At 42.0% G+C, this 13,488-nt stretch overlaps 1 protein-coding gene across 1 annotated transcript; it reads left to right on the forward strand.

Annotated features, from left to right (window-relative positions):
* Positions 1-467: 467 nt before the first annotated feature.
* Positions 468-12,727, forward strand: LOC135916073 (uncharacterized). The gene is made up of 3 exons (XM_065449309.1): positions 468-611; positions 10,098-10,157; positions 12,425-12,727. The coding sequence occupies exons 1-3, from the start codon at positions 572-574 to the stop codon at positions 12,610-12,612; spliced, it is 288 nt and encodes a 95-aa protein (XP_065305381.1). The 5' UTR covers positions 468-571; the 3' UTR covers positions 12,613-12,727.
* The last annotated feature ends 761 nt before the right edge of the window (positions 12,728-13,488 follow it).

The following is a 13,488-nucleotide window of genomic DNA, read 5'->3' on the forward strand; positions in this document are numbered from 1 at the left end:
CTCCGGCAGAGCTGACTGAGTGGAACGTGGCTTTGCGTCGCCTTGCTACCTCGTATTGCTTTCCCGCAAATCTCCCTGTGTGTCTCTGGAGTTTGTACTACCTACGCACTGACTGCACATGTCCGGTCGATACCAAGGCAAGGCAGCAGGAATGTACGACAGCGGTGTTAGCGCATTAACCTTTGAAACGCTTTACATTAAACATAACAATAACAGATGCGATTCGTCGTAGCGCACAAGACGTACCGCCACATATCGCCATATGAACTTCTAGTGCTACATGTGGCAAAGTGATATAGCATTTCGTTAATCTTGATTTAGTACATGTGCACGGCCTTAAAGCAAGCGATATTCTACAAGTCTTCCTTGTGAGGTCAGACGCCATGCGGGCTCTGTTTTTGTAGAAGCACAAATATCAAGTACATTTTTTGCACATATGCCGTGCCTGACATTAACAGGCGCAGATGTCGCTTTCGTAGATATAAGGCTCAGTTTGTGCTGATATTGGCGACACCTTGTTCTGAATTGACTTACCGTATTTGAAGCACCTTTTACTTTTACATCACGAAATATGTCCAGGACAATCCTCTTCGTCTTGTTGGTAACGTTGGGTAAGTCTTCTAACTTCTGTAGCTTATGCAAGAAAAGTTCCGCTGAATTTTGTGTGGACTTTCTTTTGTGGTTGTTTGGTGGTTATGAAATTCTCCCGCAAGTGTGTTGAAAATCTGCACGCACCTGTTTTATTTTATTCTATTATTTTCGACTGCACCTAGCGCATATGGTGCAGGTGATTGAACGCCGAGCTTTCATCTTTGACAATTGCCTTTTGGAGAGGTTTCATTCGACTAGTTCAGGCCAATGTATTGGTGGGCTAGTTCTTGAGAGTAGCGCCTTGTTCTGTCGTCTTTCTTGAGTGCGTTGTTCTGCGCTAAACAAAGTAATTATAATTCATTGGACTAATTTGTGGTGACGGTTCGTTTTATATTTAAATAATGTTTTGCTATTCAGCGTAATCAATAAGCCTCAAATGAAACTTGCTTCCCTATTAAAAACCTACATGCCCTACAATCCCAATATCTGATAATGAGATATGATACATATACGATCCCAGATCAAAACCAGTTTTCCCAATCGGCATATGATATTATCGTATAGGACAGGTATGACAAATATGGGGTATCTTCAAGTGGCATTTGTAATTGTGCACTGCAATCAATAGAATGTGTGGCACCTAATTCTCGCAAATGACTCTCTAGGATACCAGTCATTGAAAATGCGTTTTTGTTATAACTTCGTGGTGCTCTGCGGCAACGCTGCATTGCCTTTGGATGTTATCATTACTTCTTACTTTCATTCCTTCCGAACTCTTTATGTTGGGCTTCTCAACATTCAAAATCTAGGGCGACATATTTCTAATTTACGATAGAAGGGAAACTGGCCAGAAAGTATGATTCCTGTTCAATGAGCACGCGGGTACTCAGTCTGTAACTCAATAAACCAGAAACCTAGCTTAGAAGTTAGGCGAAATCGGACTTAATTGACATTTTCATTGCATAAGAAGCTACATAAAAACTTATCAAAATATTATAAAAATTGATATCTGATTTTATCTGCAACAATATTATAGAGGTCACTGCCTATTCACCCAATTTGATGTCGTAACTCTTTTGCTAAAACCTAAATAATGTCGGTGACCTAAAGAAGATTACCACAGTAACAAGCGAATTCCTAATGTTAGTGTACTATTTTAAATTTACCTTCATTTGTACGCCTTCTGTACTGTGGTCTTCCTTATGATATGCAGGGTGTGTGCCAACACATGTTTTCGTGACTAAACTTCAGACTGCGTCTTTCTCTTCGTGGCACATGCGTTAGCAACATTCTGGACTATGTGAAATTTATTTGCTTTGCTTAAGGAAGCAGATATCTTTTATCTGCCTTGAAGTACATACCTTGTCGAATTTTTTTGCTGTCAAATACCTCGTGGGTGCTACCCGATGACACCTAACGAAATTATTGAGATGCCACTTATTTCCTCTGAGCAGCAGACGTATTCACTTCCTTGGCCTTTATATAACCCGGGCAGCAAATAATTTCTGAATATGGCATTTACACGGTACATGGAGTGTGGGTGACACCTTTCAGACCATTATTTGTACAAATATACTACAATTTGGTCTTTTGGCAAACCCATTGCCATGAAACCAGTCGGTTGCTGAGCATGAGTAACATCAATAATGTGGCCTCTATTTAGCCGGAACAAAATTATGTATGGCAGTACGCGCAGAAGGCCGGCGATGCGCCGGAAAAATTCCGCTGTTCCGGAGCCAGTCGGTGATTCATTATGCCGTAAGATATCAAATTGGTTAGCAGGCATCAGACGTGTCCTCTGGCTCACTTTCTTAGCAGTTCTACACTACTGGATCATAAACACTGCTTGATGCGAGGCAAACCAAGTAAAATCTTTCTGAAACAAAGTCACAATTCTTCGCCAGTAGCGCAGTGGCAGACTTTTTTACTGATCGCCATTACAGACAACGGCCAAGGTAATGCGCCAATGGAAAATTTACCTGTCTGTCAAAAAACCCGAAGCACGGGGCAAACCTAGAATTACCCCCAGCCGATATTCAGCAAAAAGGGGACTATGGAGATACGCCGGACACAATCGTTTTGTGCGCTGAAAATTAACAAAACATCTTGGCTGTAATTAGGAGTTCTGAAAACAGTACGCTGCTCAGTTTCTATAGGCCTGTACAAAACACCAGCATCGGACCAAACGTGTTTCTTTATCTGACTGCTCCAAAGCAATGTTGACCCACTTCATCTCGCTTTGTTTTTGGAGAAACGTTCTCTATATTTCTTCAACACGTACTAATGCACCATGAATAAGAAATATTGCAACAGAAAAAAAATAAAGGCCTTGTGTGTTTTGTATCTCAAAGTAATGTTACATATGAATGTGCTCTTTCTTTCATGTCAGCACATATATAAAAAAGTGCTCCTCCTCTCACTTCTTTCACAAGGTTAAGTATACGAACTGTCTTTGTGATTGAAACCTTAAACATTGTGCCCCTTGGCCTTAATAAGAAGGAGAGATGACAAGCGTATTTCTCTGTGCCTCTCCAAACTGCTCCCTCCTGCGATCTTGTAAGATCCTGTTTTATAAAGAAAGTGGCTGAGTCCGCACGGAACCAGCAGTCGTATTCAACAAATACTTCACGCCTCTTCATGTTGCCCTCTCCTGACATTTCACAGACGAGATTCTTGTTTATAAGTAAACTGGATTAGGAAACATAAATACAGCAGGCGTATACATCATATCATTCCTGCCTGTCTATCCTGCTGCTTCCATATATTTTATAGGCAAGACCGTTGCTTATAAACAACGTCGCATAGCACACACGCAAAAAGCGCTACTATAGATCAAATACTCGTTTTGGGTGCTTGAAGCTCGGAAAAATTTTCGCAATGAACCTTTCAAAAATTCACCTTTAAACGCACTTTCCGTCAATAGAACTGTCTACCGTATTTTCTGTGTTGCGATTGCTGGCACCAGTTTGACATCTTCGTGACAAGAAGTGCTTGTGCTTAAGGCATATATTTGAAATAATGCAAATTTAACGCCCATCTGTCTAAGTCCTTGCGAAAACCGGTGTCCAAAATACACTTAGGAAGTCGTGGCAAGGCGCCGATATTGTTGCTGAAAGGCGTGCTTATTTTAACGCGATAGCGTTAAGGAGCTCGTGTCGCAGAAAAGCCGGTGTCGTCGGCGTCGGGTGTCGGCGTCGGCGGCGTTGACCGTGAGCGATAAATCACGGCAGGCGCTTCATAAATAAAAAGCAACTTCCAAGATTGGCCCGGTGGGAATCGAACCCAGGTCTCCGGAGTGTGAGACGGAGACGCTACCACTCAGCCACGAGTTCGATGCTTCCAAGCGGTGCAAACGCGCCTCTAGTGAATGCGGTGTTGCCTTCGAAACGAGCCGTGGAAAGTTATACTGCGGTGTATATCGGTAATTATGAACATGTAACGTACAGAAGTCACAATTACACGAGTTGCGAAGTGCGTTTCCGCTGCATTTCTTCTGCGCTTTCCGCACACGCAGAGCCATCTTGCGGCAAACACAGAAGACCCCCTCCTCTCAATGTACGGCGCTGCCCCGACAGGAGGCGCGCCGCGCGCGCATTGGGACCGCTGCCAGGCGCGTCGCAGGACTCCCTCTCCCCTGACGACGCTTCGCCGTGCATCCGGTTTAGATTACTATCTATCTCTCTGCCCGTGCCGATCACGACGTTTGGCTGGCGTAGATCGTTTCCCCTCCGAGACACCGAGTTCTTTGGTTCGTTTCGTTCGATCAGGCGCACGTTTCGTTGGCGCGCCGAACGCTGCGTTGCTCGACGCTCACCGCGTGATAGGTGGGCGCTAAGTCCGATGCGGGGCGCATCGTAAGTGATCGCTGTGCCGTAGCGCATTGTCTTATACCCCTTGGCGGGTCGACGGGAACGCTGTCGCGTCCCACTCTTGAAGGCGAAGCTTAAGCGTCCTCCAATTTTTTCTTTAATAGTGTCTTCCGGGCAAAAAAAAACGAGCATTCTTGCTACCTCATGAAAGAAGACACCGAACCGATTATAAAATGCTTTGAATTGCTGGACGTGTACACTCTTGTGTTTACTGTGACGAAGTTCCGTAGATGCCTTGACTGGTTCACACAGCGTCTTAATGGGAGAAGTTCATTTAGACGTTCATATCTGGCGACAATCTTATTTCAGTGCCTGGCTGATGAGCCAGAAAACCATATTGAAGCTAAATGGTAACAGGAAACGGTCGAAGCACGGTTGTCATTAAGACAAGATGTCTGCAGCTATTTGTGACTGGTTGAGAATCGGGCAAAGTTCCGACATTCTTCAGTATCTCGCGCAGCCACGGAAACATGTGTACAACGTGATCAGGTCAGTATTGAAGCATTGTGTAGGATGTACTAGAACGTACACGATCGCACCAAATGAACAAAGTACAGAAGCCATTAATTGACATAGGAGCCTTATTATATTCATACATCACGAGCTAGAGCTTGAGATCTCCACCACATTGGTGAGGGCCGAAGAACTTAGAGATTAGGTCTCTGAGCGCCTGATTGAAGCGCTGCGTTAGATCATTCGTCTGTCAGTGGTAATTTGGAACGAACCTTGCTAACGACGTTTAAAGGAAAAGCATTGTCTTTGTAGCGCAGAGTATTCGGAGGACCACTGGGACTAAGAATTATAAAAAGTAAATAAAATTTCCAAAGTTCAGGCGGTAGTGTCTGACAAAACGGTGTAAGTTGCAGCATAGTGCTTCAAGTGGTCTATGGCCGCAATGATTCAGTTTTTGCCGACAGTAGTATTTAGATTTGGTCTATGCACATCGATGTTGACTAGATCAAGGAACTGAGGAGGGCACAAGAATGGCTGCGAAAACAAAAAGCGATGCGTAGAAAAATTGTCGTGTTGAAATTCCAGCAGAAACCAATGCAGTTGCACGCAAGCGGGCATTCACACATACCACTCCAGTACATCCTCGCACAAAATTCAGCATACATATCAAAGAAACCATTATGTGCACACTGACCATCCATACACAAAGTGTGGGAACTTTCTTTTAGGTAATGCGACGAAAAGAAAAGCAAGCAATCGATAGCTCCAAAAAGGTTTTTTTTCCTATACAAGAATCTAATTGGATTGGCAAAGCTGCAAGCCTGATGCCGCAAAGCTCGAGAGTGTCGAGTTGAGAGATCTCCCAAATGTATTTTAACACAGTGTCAATCCACAGATATCGCAGTTGCTCGTAAGCCATGTAATTTGCAGGAGACACAGGCGCAGTGTCGAAGGCAGCGAGGCAAGCACTGGCTAGCGAAAAACGTCGTCAACATCTCTTCGTATGTGGCTGGAAGCCGAGACTGCGGTTGTGAAATTTCGTAGCCGAAAAAGGTGCGTGCCAGCTGGAATGATAGGTGCTGGCAGCGCCTACAGCATAAGCACGACTGGTTGGTTACGATATGGAATGGGAGAAAGTATATATAGGGAAAACTTTTCTAGTGTTCAGATAATGTCAAAGCATTTTTTCTCTTCAGCGAATGAACATTTTGTCTCAACGTTCATTCCATACGGTTGGAGTATGCAACTACTAATTCTGGAAAGCTGAGTTTGCGGCAAGCCAGTAGACTGAGAAGGCTAACGCCACATCCATAGAGTATGGAATTCAATACCTATTGAAAGACGAAAATGGTGTAGTAAAGGCGGTGATGCGAGCGGACAGCGTAATCGCTTGATTCCTGTCTCAAACGCTGAAGACCAAGCTTAAGATTCAGGGCCGGGATATTAGGTGTGACATTTGAGGCAGAATACAAAAAGCCTAGAAAATACACGTAACGACCATTGAAGAGGTCTAGTTCCTTGAGCAAGCCTGGTTCGAGGAACCTGTCCACCCGTCTATGACGATCGGTGTGGGCACATGACCTTGTCTGGAAGCGAAGTGACCTAAAATGTGAGTGCCCACCCCAAAAGTATTATAAGAAGCCAACAAAGAAAAGGACTACACAGGAGAAATTACTTGTACCTAATAATGGAATTAAAGAAATTATAAATTATTAGAAGTGAAAATGGAGCAAAAAAACTGGCCGCCGGTGGGGAACGATCACACGTCTTCAGATTACGCGTGCAATGTTCTACCAATTGAGCTACAGCGATGCCGTTTTCCCATCCACTTTCTCCGGTATTTATGTATTACTACGACAACTAATTCTTGAAGTGTTATCCAGCGCCACCACTAACAAACCTTGGCGGCGGATGTGGAACGTTCTTTCTACTGCAGGCAGCATGAGTGTGTGAATCTTTTTGGATGATAGCAACTGGTCAATAAACCCACACGTTGTAATGGATGATGTTGCAACATTTTATTAGGCGGAGTAAAGCAACTGTTTGGCATGTCCCGCCATCTTCATGCTATTTTCCTGGCAATCGTTTTTCTGCAGCAACCACATATACGTTTGTGTCACACATACGATTTCTCCCCTAAACAAATACTTTCGTCAAAGTACTAACACTTTCAAAAAAGCGCAAAAATCTGGATTTCAAGATAACTACCAAACGATTCGCATAGCAATAACTAGGCGACTGAAATGAAGCGTAATTAAGTTTTGACCTTTACAGGAAATGCGAACATTCGGCGAAAAGAAGGTTCAAGTATTTGCTAAAATAAAGGAGTTATCGGATTGGCACGCTAGAACCGCAATCTGATCATTAGACCTGGCGTAGTGCAGCCTATCGGATTTGCACGCTAGAACCACAATCTGATCATTAGGCATGGCGTAGTGCAGCCTATGAATTCATTTCGACTTCTAGGCTTATTTAACATGCACCTGCATTAAGGCACGCGATACTTTTTTCTACTTCGGCCCCATTGCAATGCTGCTGCTGGGTCTGGGATGAAACCCGCAATTCCGTGTTCAGCAGTACGACGCCATGGCCGCCGAGTTATTACGATGGGTAAAGTGATCGCGATGACCAGTCGACTATGTAAACACATTCATAATAGACGCACTCCCCACCTGCCTTCAACAACCACTTGTCCTGCAGTCTGCAGCAGTCCCACTCGTCGCGAGCTTGCTTTAACCGCCCAGTGGAGGTTGCGTTACTGGCACGGCTCTCAAGTGGCCATAGTGGAGGGATAGCTGACGGTCAAATATTTGCTGCTCAAAAAGAGCTACCTGTAGTCTTTTAATTATTTGAACAGATTTCTTAAAGGGGGGGGGGGGGGGTGCGCCATGTGTAAAGGATACTTTTGTGCCACTCAACGTGAGCTAAATCAGGTCAAATCTTAGTATTATAAGCATATTTTCTTTCTCAGCCATTTGGCTTCTCTCTCGGTCCGAGTCTAATACCTATATTTTACATAGGCTGCAGGACGTGGCTTTACCCAATTATAGCCAAGCGCCGAATCATAGCAGTTGTGGACATGTTCGCTTTCTTCTCGTGCAGTATTTCCTTGAGTTAGCCCGTGTTAGGCATAATTTGCATCTACTACTCGGAAACGAATGCTGCTCCTATTGTGACTCCTTTTCATTGTGTTTAGTTGTGAGCAACGCTCAACTCGTGTTTATCAGATAATTCACACTCATAAAATATAATTACTTGAAGGATGGCAATGTAATTCTTTATGTATGGTTGTGTGTTGGTAGCGTGAAAAATAAAAACTTTTCATGGTATCTCTGAAACGCAACGTAGTCGACCATGCGCAAGTGTTTAAATTGAGCAGTGCCGCTGCAGAAGAAGCTTGCATCATTGAAATTTCTTTATAAATGTAGCTCCTCCAAAACAAAATACGTGAAGAATGCTCCTGTAGACAAAATATGCTTGCTAATGGAAGACTACAATTTGGTGCAAGCACTGCGATACTGCTGAAGATTGGCGAGGGGGGCACTAAAGATGAATGCTCAATAGAGCATGGAAGCTTGAATGCAGCCCTAACAATGGCACAGGGCAACACTGAAAGAAAATAATTTACGCAGGAAGCGCATATCCATTTCACACAATCTAAAAAGCCCTCACTTCCCGATTAAGATACCCGCGAACCTACTGGTGCCGACTATCTAGGAAGGAATCTTTATGATTAGGCCTATGTTTGGTCCTATAAAGTAAATATACACTGCTTTGGTCTATCAAATTTGAAAATACAGTATCCTTTACACAGCACTGTTCATTGAATTTTTATTGACTTCCACATGTTCTTCTTGCTTAGCTTAGTGAAACATGTATCCAAGCATCATAGTTGAGCGCTCAATGATTACACCTTGCAGTGGCCCACTGCCATCTCAGTCAGGTTACATACAACAAAAAATGAACGCTAGCCTCGTTCACCTTCAACTGATGACTTATATTTAGAGCATTAACGACTTATGCCTAAAAAAATAAATTTTATCATATCCTTCTCTTTCATTTTGCTTAGGCCACCCTCTGAGCCGACTATTCTCCTAATTATCCAGTGCGCTTTCCTACAGGGCACTTACTCACCTAATGCTCATCGTTAAAATGAAGACAAATTCGCATTACACAGTGGAGTGCTTGCCTCTTGCGCATGGTCTCGACACAAGGGCAACGTACCCGTTTTTTGTGTAGATGTCTACATTTTTTTTCATCAAAGACAATCAAACTCTGCCTTTACACGGTGTTTTCAATATGCCTGCGGCACCATTTGGGCAAATTAACTTACTGGAAAACTAGCTTTACAACGTGTCAAAGTGTTCTATTACCCCTGCAGAAGGCGATGGCCCAAATTTGAATAAAGAAGCTGAAAATTTGGCATGTATGTGCCGACTGAGAATACAAGTTAACCAAAGGATTAGCTCAATTTCACCTACAATAATTTAGACAACTGTTAAAATGGAAGGGAACTGTGAAGGGAATGTGGCGCATTTTGTTTTCATCTAGCAGGCAGGACCATCGAAAGGAAATATGAGACCCCTGTATTGTATGTAATTTTACCTGTGTTTTACTAACATTAAAAAGGATCAAAATAAATGACTCTGGGGATCTTTTGTACTGCTACTCGCACAATTTATCTTGTCATTTAGGAGAAACAAATTAAAAGTACAACAAAAAGGTGGTATTCCGGTTCCATTAAGGATGCCAGTTGATAAAGCACTCTTCGTTTTTGCATTGCATCCCCCAGCAAAGGAATTCATGTTTGTTTCTTAGAAGAAATGTCTGAAGTTTTTTCGACAATTCAGACATAGGTAACAAGTGCTAAATGTATGTGAGAGAAGTACGAGGAGCATACAAAATATTACTCTCATTCTCATCCTACGTCTTTGCAGCGCTAGGTATACGCGTGCCCATTTTGAAATACGCAACGAACAGTGAATTTATCTTCGGAAATTGTATTCATTCATTCATTTCATTTATATTCTTGAATACTGCGATCTCAGCGAGATGATAGCAGGTGGGGCGGATGGGTACAAAGCAATCTGTGTTGAAGAATAAGATTCAAAATACAAGACACATCAAAATAAACTATGTTAAAGTCAATAAATAATAGTGACGTTCGTTTTTTTTCTTTTATAGTGGTGTGCGTCATTGATGCGTATCCAAAGCTGCAACTTCACGAAGATTCTGCTAACGAAGGTTTGTATCTATAAAATATTAATTCTTAATATGTGCACTAAAGGAGCTGTGAATATATGCACTGTACATATGAGGTAATAAAACAAGCACAATACTGTTATGTTAGACATATACGGAATGACTCAGCAAGGGTTGCAGATCTAGAGAGCATTAACAAAATATAATACCCTGGTGGCTTGTGAAATGCTACATGTTAATACCCGCATGACTGCAAGCTCATGAGATCTAAGGTTTATGTACTCGTAGTTGGCGAGGATATACAACAATCATGTTGCAGTGTAAAGAGGGACACTGATAGTATGTTGTGCGATTTCAGGATGCGGCTAGCCACTAATTAAGTTCCCCTATTATTTTGACTCCTTTTGTAATTTGTAAGGAGGTACCCCGGTGTGAACAGAAATTTGTTGTATGATAAAACAATCTCCGAATAAGATTAGGTGAGGAGGCCTACCTTCAGTGTGTCATATTTGTTGATCTTCAGTGATGGTTATGCAATGATTGATATTGATACTAAACAGTACACTTTAGTATTGTAACCTTAAAATGACGATTTTTGAGGTTTACTACATACAAAAAGGTTGTTTCATGTTCTTTTTTTACTATAGTAGAAGCAAAACACAAGTTAAACACAGCCTCTCACTACAATTCTTGCTTAATCCCCATGACATAACGCTGCTATTATTTCATAAGCACTTCCATTACACAGCTTCATCAGCTCTGCATCTTTATCCTCCTCACTACACGTCACCACGGTTGTACAGTCGGTTTAGTTTCATGCGCATCTACGGTAAGAATAATTCATTCAACTGCCCCGCTATTCCGAGAGTCATTCGCCTTTGGAATGACCTCCCCTACACCAAAACTTGTGAGAGTGACAAGGCGAACATTCAGCTTGTTCAAAGAACGCCTTTTTCAAACAACTCTGCAAGACCTAACGTATTAGTTCTTTTTGTTTTGTTTTTTTCATTCCCTTTCCCTTATAATACACAAACATGTGTTAAATACCACTTTGTGATAGAAAGTTTTTGTCCCACTCGCCCTATGATTCTATCGTTCGTATTTTGCTCTGTCTTGACTTTTTTTTTGCAGAATAAGCTGTCGCGTTCAAAACCGTTTAGTTTTTCTTTCTACGTATTTTAACACTTTATTAACAAACGAGAAGAGAGGGGGTTAAGCGAGGAGCCCGATTTTCATTAGTCATATCATCGAGGACACCAAGGACAACATACGAGATATTACTTGTGCCTAATAAATGAAATAAACAAACGATATACTAATGGAAATGAAACTGGATGAAAAAAACTTGCCGCAGGTGGGGAATGATCCCACAACCTTTGCATCTCGCGTGCGATGCTCTACCAATTGAGCTACCGCGGCGCCGTTTCCCCATCCACTTCCTTGGGTATTTATCTTTCCTAGTAGAACCGTGAGAGTGCTAGCCAGCGCCACCACACACAGACCTTCGTGGCAGGTGTTATCTGCCGCCAAGGTTTGAGAAGGGCCCTTGTCGCTGTTTGCTTGACGTTTCATTGAGTGTAAAATCGGCTATTGGCATCACTTTCAGAACCCAAGGACTTTCGTGCAGCGCAGACGTACTCATAAATCAAGCTGTAAGTTTAGTAACTGAACAAATATGTTAAAAACGAGAAAGTTGCAGTAACAAAATGAACGCTCATTCATGCCTTTTTTTATTAGACAAGAGTAAAGCTAGTTGAAATGATAATTGTACTGAATGCGCTGCACCGTGTGGAGCTCTGATAATTGCTTATCATTATCTCGCTGAAGGTGGTGCTCAAGTATTTACGCACACATGCAACGTTTAGCTTCATAAGTTCACACAGAACCTTAGGGCATAGTAAAATTATTGCCAACCCATTTCATGATGACGTGAGTAGCGGTAGTGTACTAGCTGTGATGGTGAGACCAAGGTAATTGCAGTTAGGAAATGATGTTGAATAACGCATGCATTGAGAACTCGAAAGTCCTGTAGAATTCTCAGTTCAACAGTATCTAACATGGGTTCTTGACAATAAGCGTATGTTGTGAAGGCGCGATTTGGGACCACTTTGTTTTTATGAGAATGGAAATTCATGGCAACAAAGTATTTTAAAAAAGATATTTGTTATTCTTAACAACTAATCTGTTACGTGAAATTTGTGGAAGTTAAAGACTACTCGTTTCTTCCGGTGAAACACTGGATAGTTTGTCTTTCTTTTTGTGCGACAGTGAAATATTACAGCACATCTATAATTTTTTTCTCAAAACAGGTGGTCAGGTGAGCCTTCTACGGAATAATTTATTGCGAGAGCAAGGGGAGACGGCAAGCAATGACGGTAACAATCGCATGAATTTTGAGGAAAGAGATGACGAGGATGAGGAGGAGGAAGAAGAGGATGAAGACGAAGACGAAGAAGAAGATGATGACGATGATGATGACGATGATGATGATGAATGATGACGACGATGATGATGACGATGATGACGAGGACGATGACTCCTCAACGGAATAGTAAAAACATTTAAAGTGGTGCAGTTCTTGGTACATGTCAAAAATAAATTTGTAAAGCAGTCTTGGTCGAATACCTACATATAAAGCTACGGTTGTTTAGATATTGCAACAGCTTTCTAGAATATTTGTGCGTGTTTTAATTATTTGTTTGAAAATTTCCTGAATTTCTATAGCTCATCGTAAACATTATAACATGTGTACTAAGTTTGTTGTGCTGTACTTCCAACTTGTCATACTACTACGTTGTTGCGTAGTGTTGCCCTAGTTAACAGTATTAGGTAATTTTTCACTAATATGCGCTTTGTTTTGTCCTTAATTGACAAAATAAGAGAAATAAGAACATGGGTACACCAGGAGATTATATTTTCTGTCGATCTTCGTACTATATATTTCAATGCATCCACGGTGTTTCTGACTGATTTCACCAGTGTAAAGATGTTTCGAATGAACGTAAACGTACAGCTAAAGGTAGTCAGCAAACCGACGTTGTGCTGCTGGCGTTATTGCGTTTAACTACCGTTATTGGGAGAAAATCATCACTCAAACATTACAGAGCCCTTTAGGAAGACATTAATTCAAAATTTTCAAGGAATGTAACATAAATATAGGCATACAGTTCATTCAGAGCCCCGCCGATGCTGAGGACAGAAACCCTGTTTTTGAAGCTCAACTGCTACGTATACGAATGCACAAATACATAGGCGGTATTATAAAGCGTGAAATATAATCAGCGTGCTAATGTCCAACCGACACCTCTCCAATTTGTCTGCAACTAGCGCTCACTTTTGTTTGCTTCCTTCGTAGGCCGCTACAAATACTAGT

The sequence above is a fragment of the Dermacentor albipictus genome, chromosome 7 (assembly GCF_038994185.2).
Source record: "Dermacentor albipictus isolate Rhodes 1998 colony chromosome 7, USDA_Dalb.pri_finalv2, whole genome shotgun sequence".
In the NCBI taxonomy this organism is placed as follows: Eukaryota; Metazoa; Arthropoda; class Arachnida; order Ixodida; family Ixodidae; genus Dermacentor; species Dermacentor albipictus.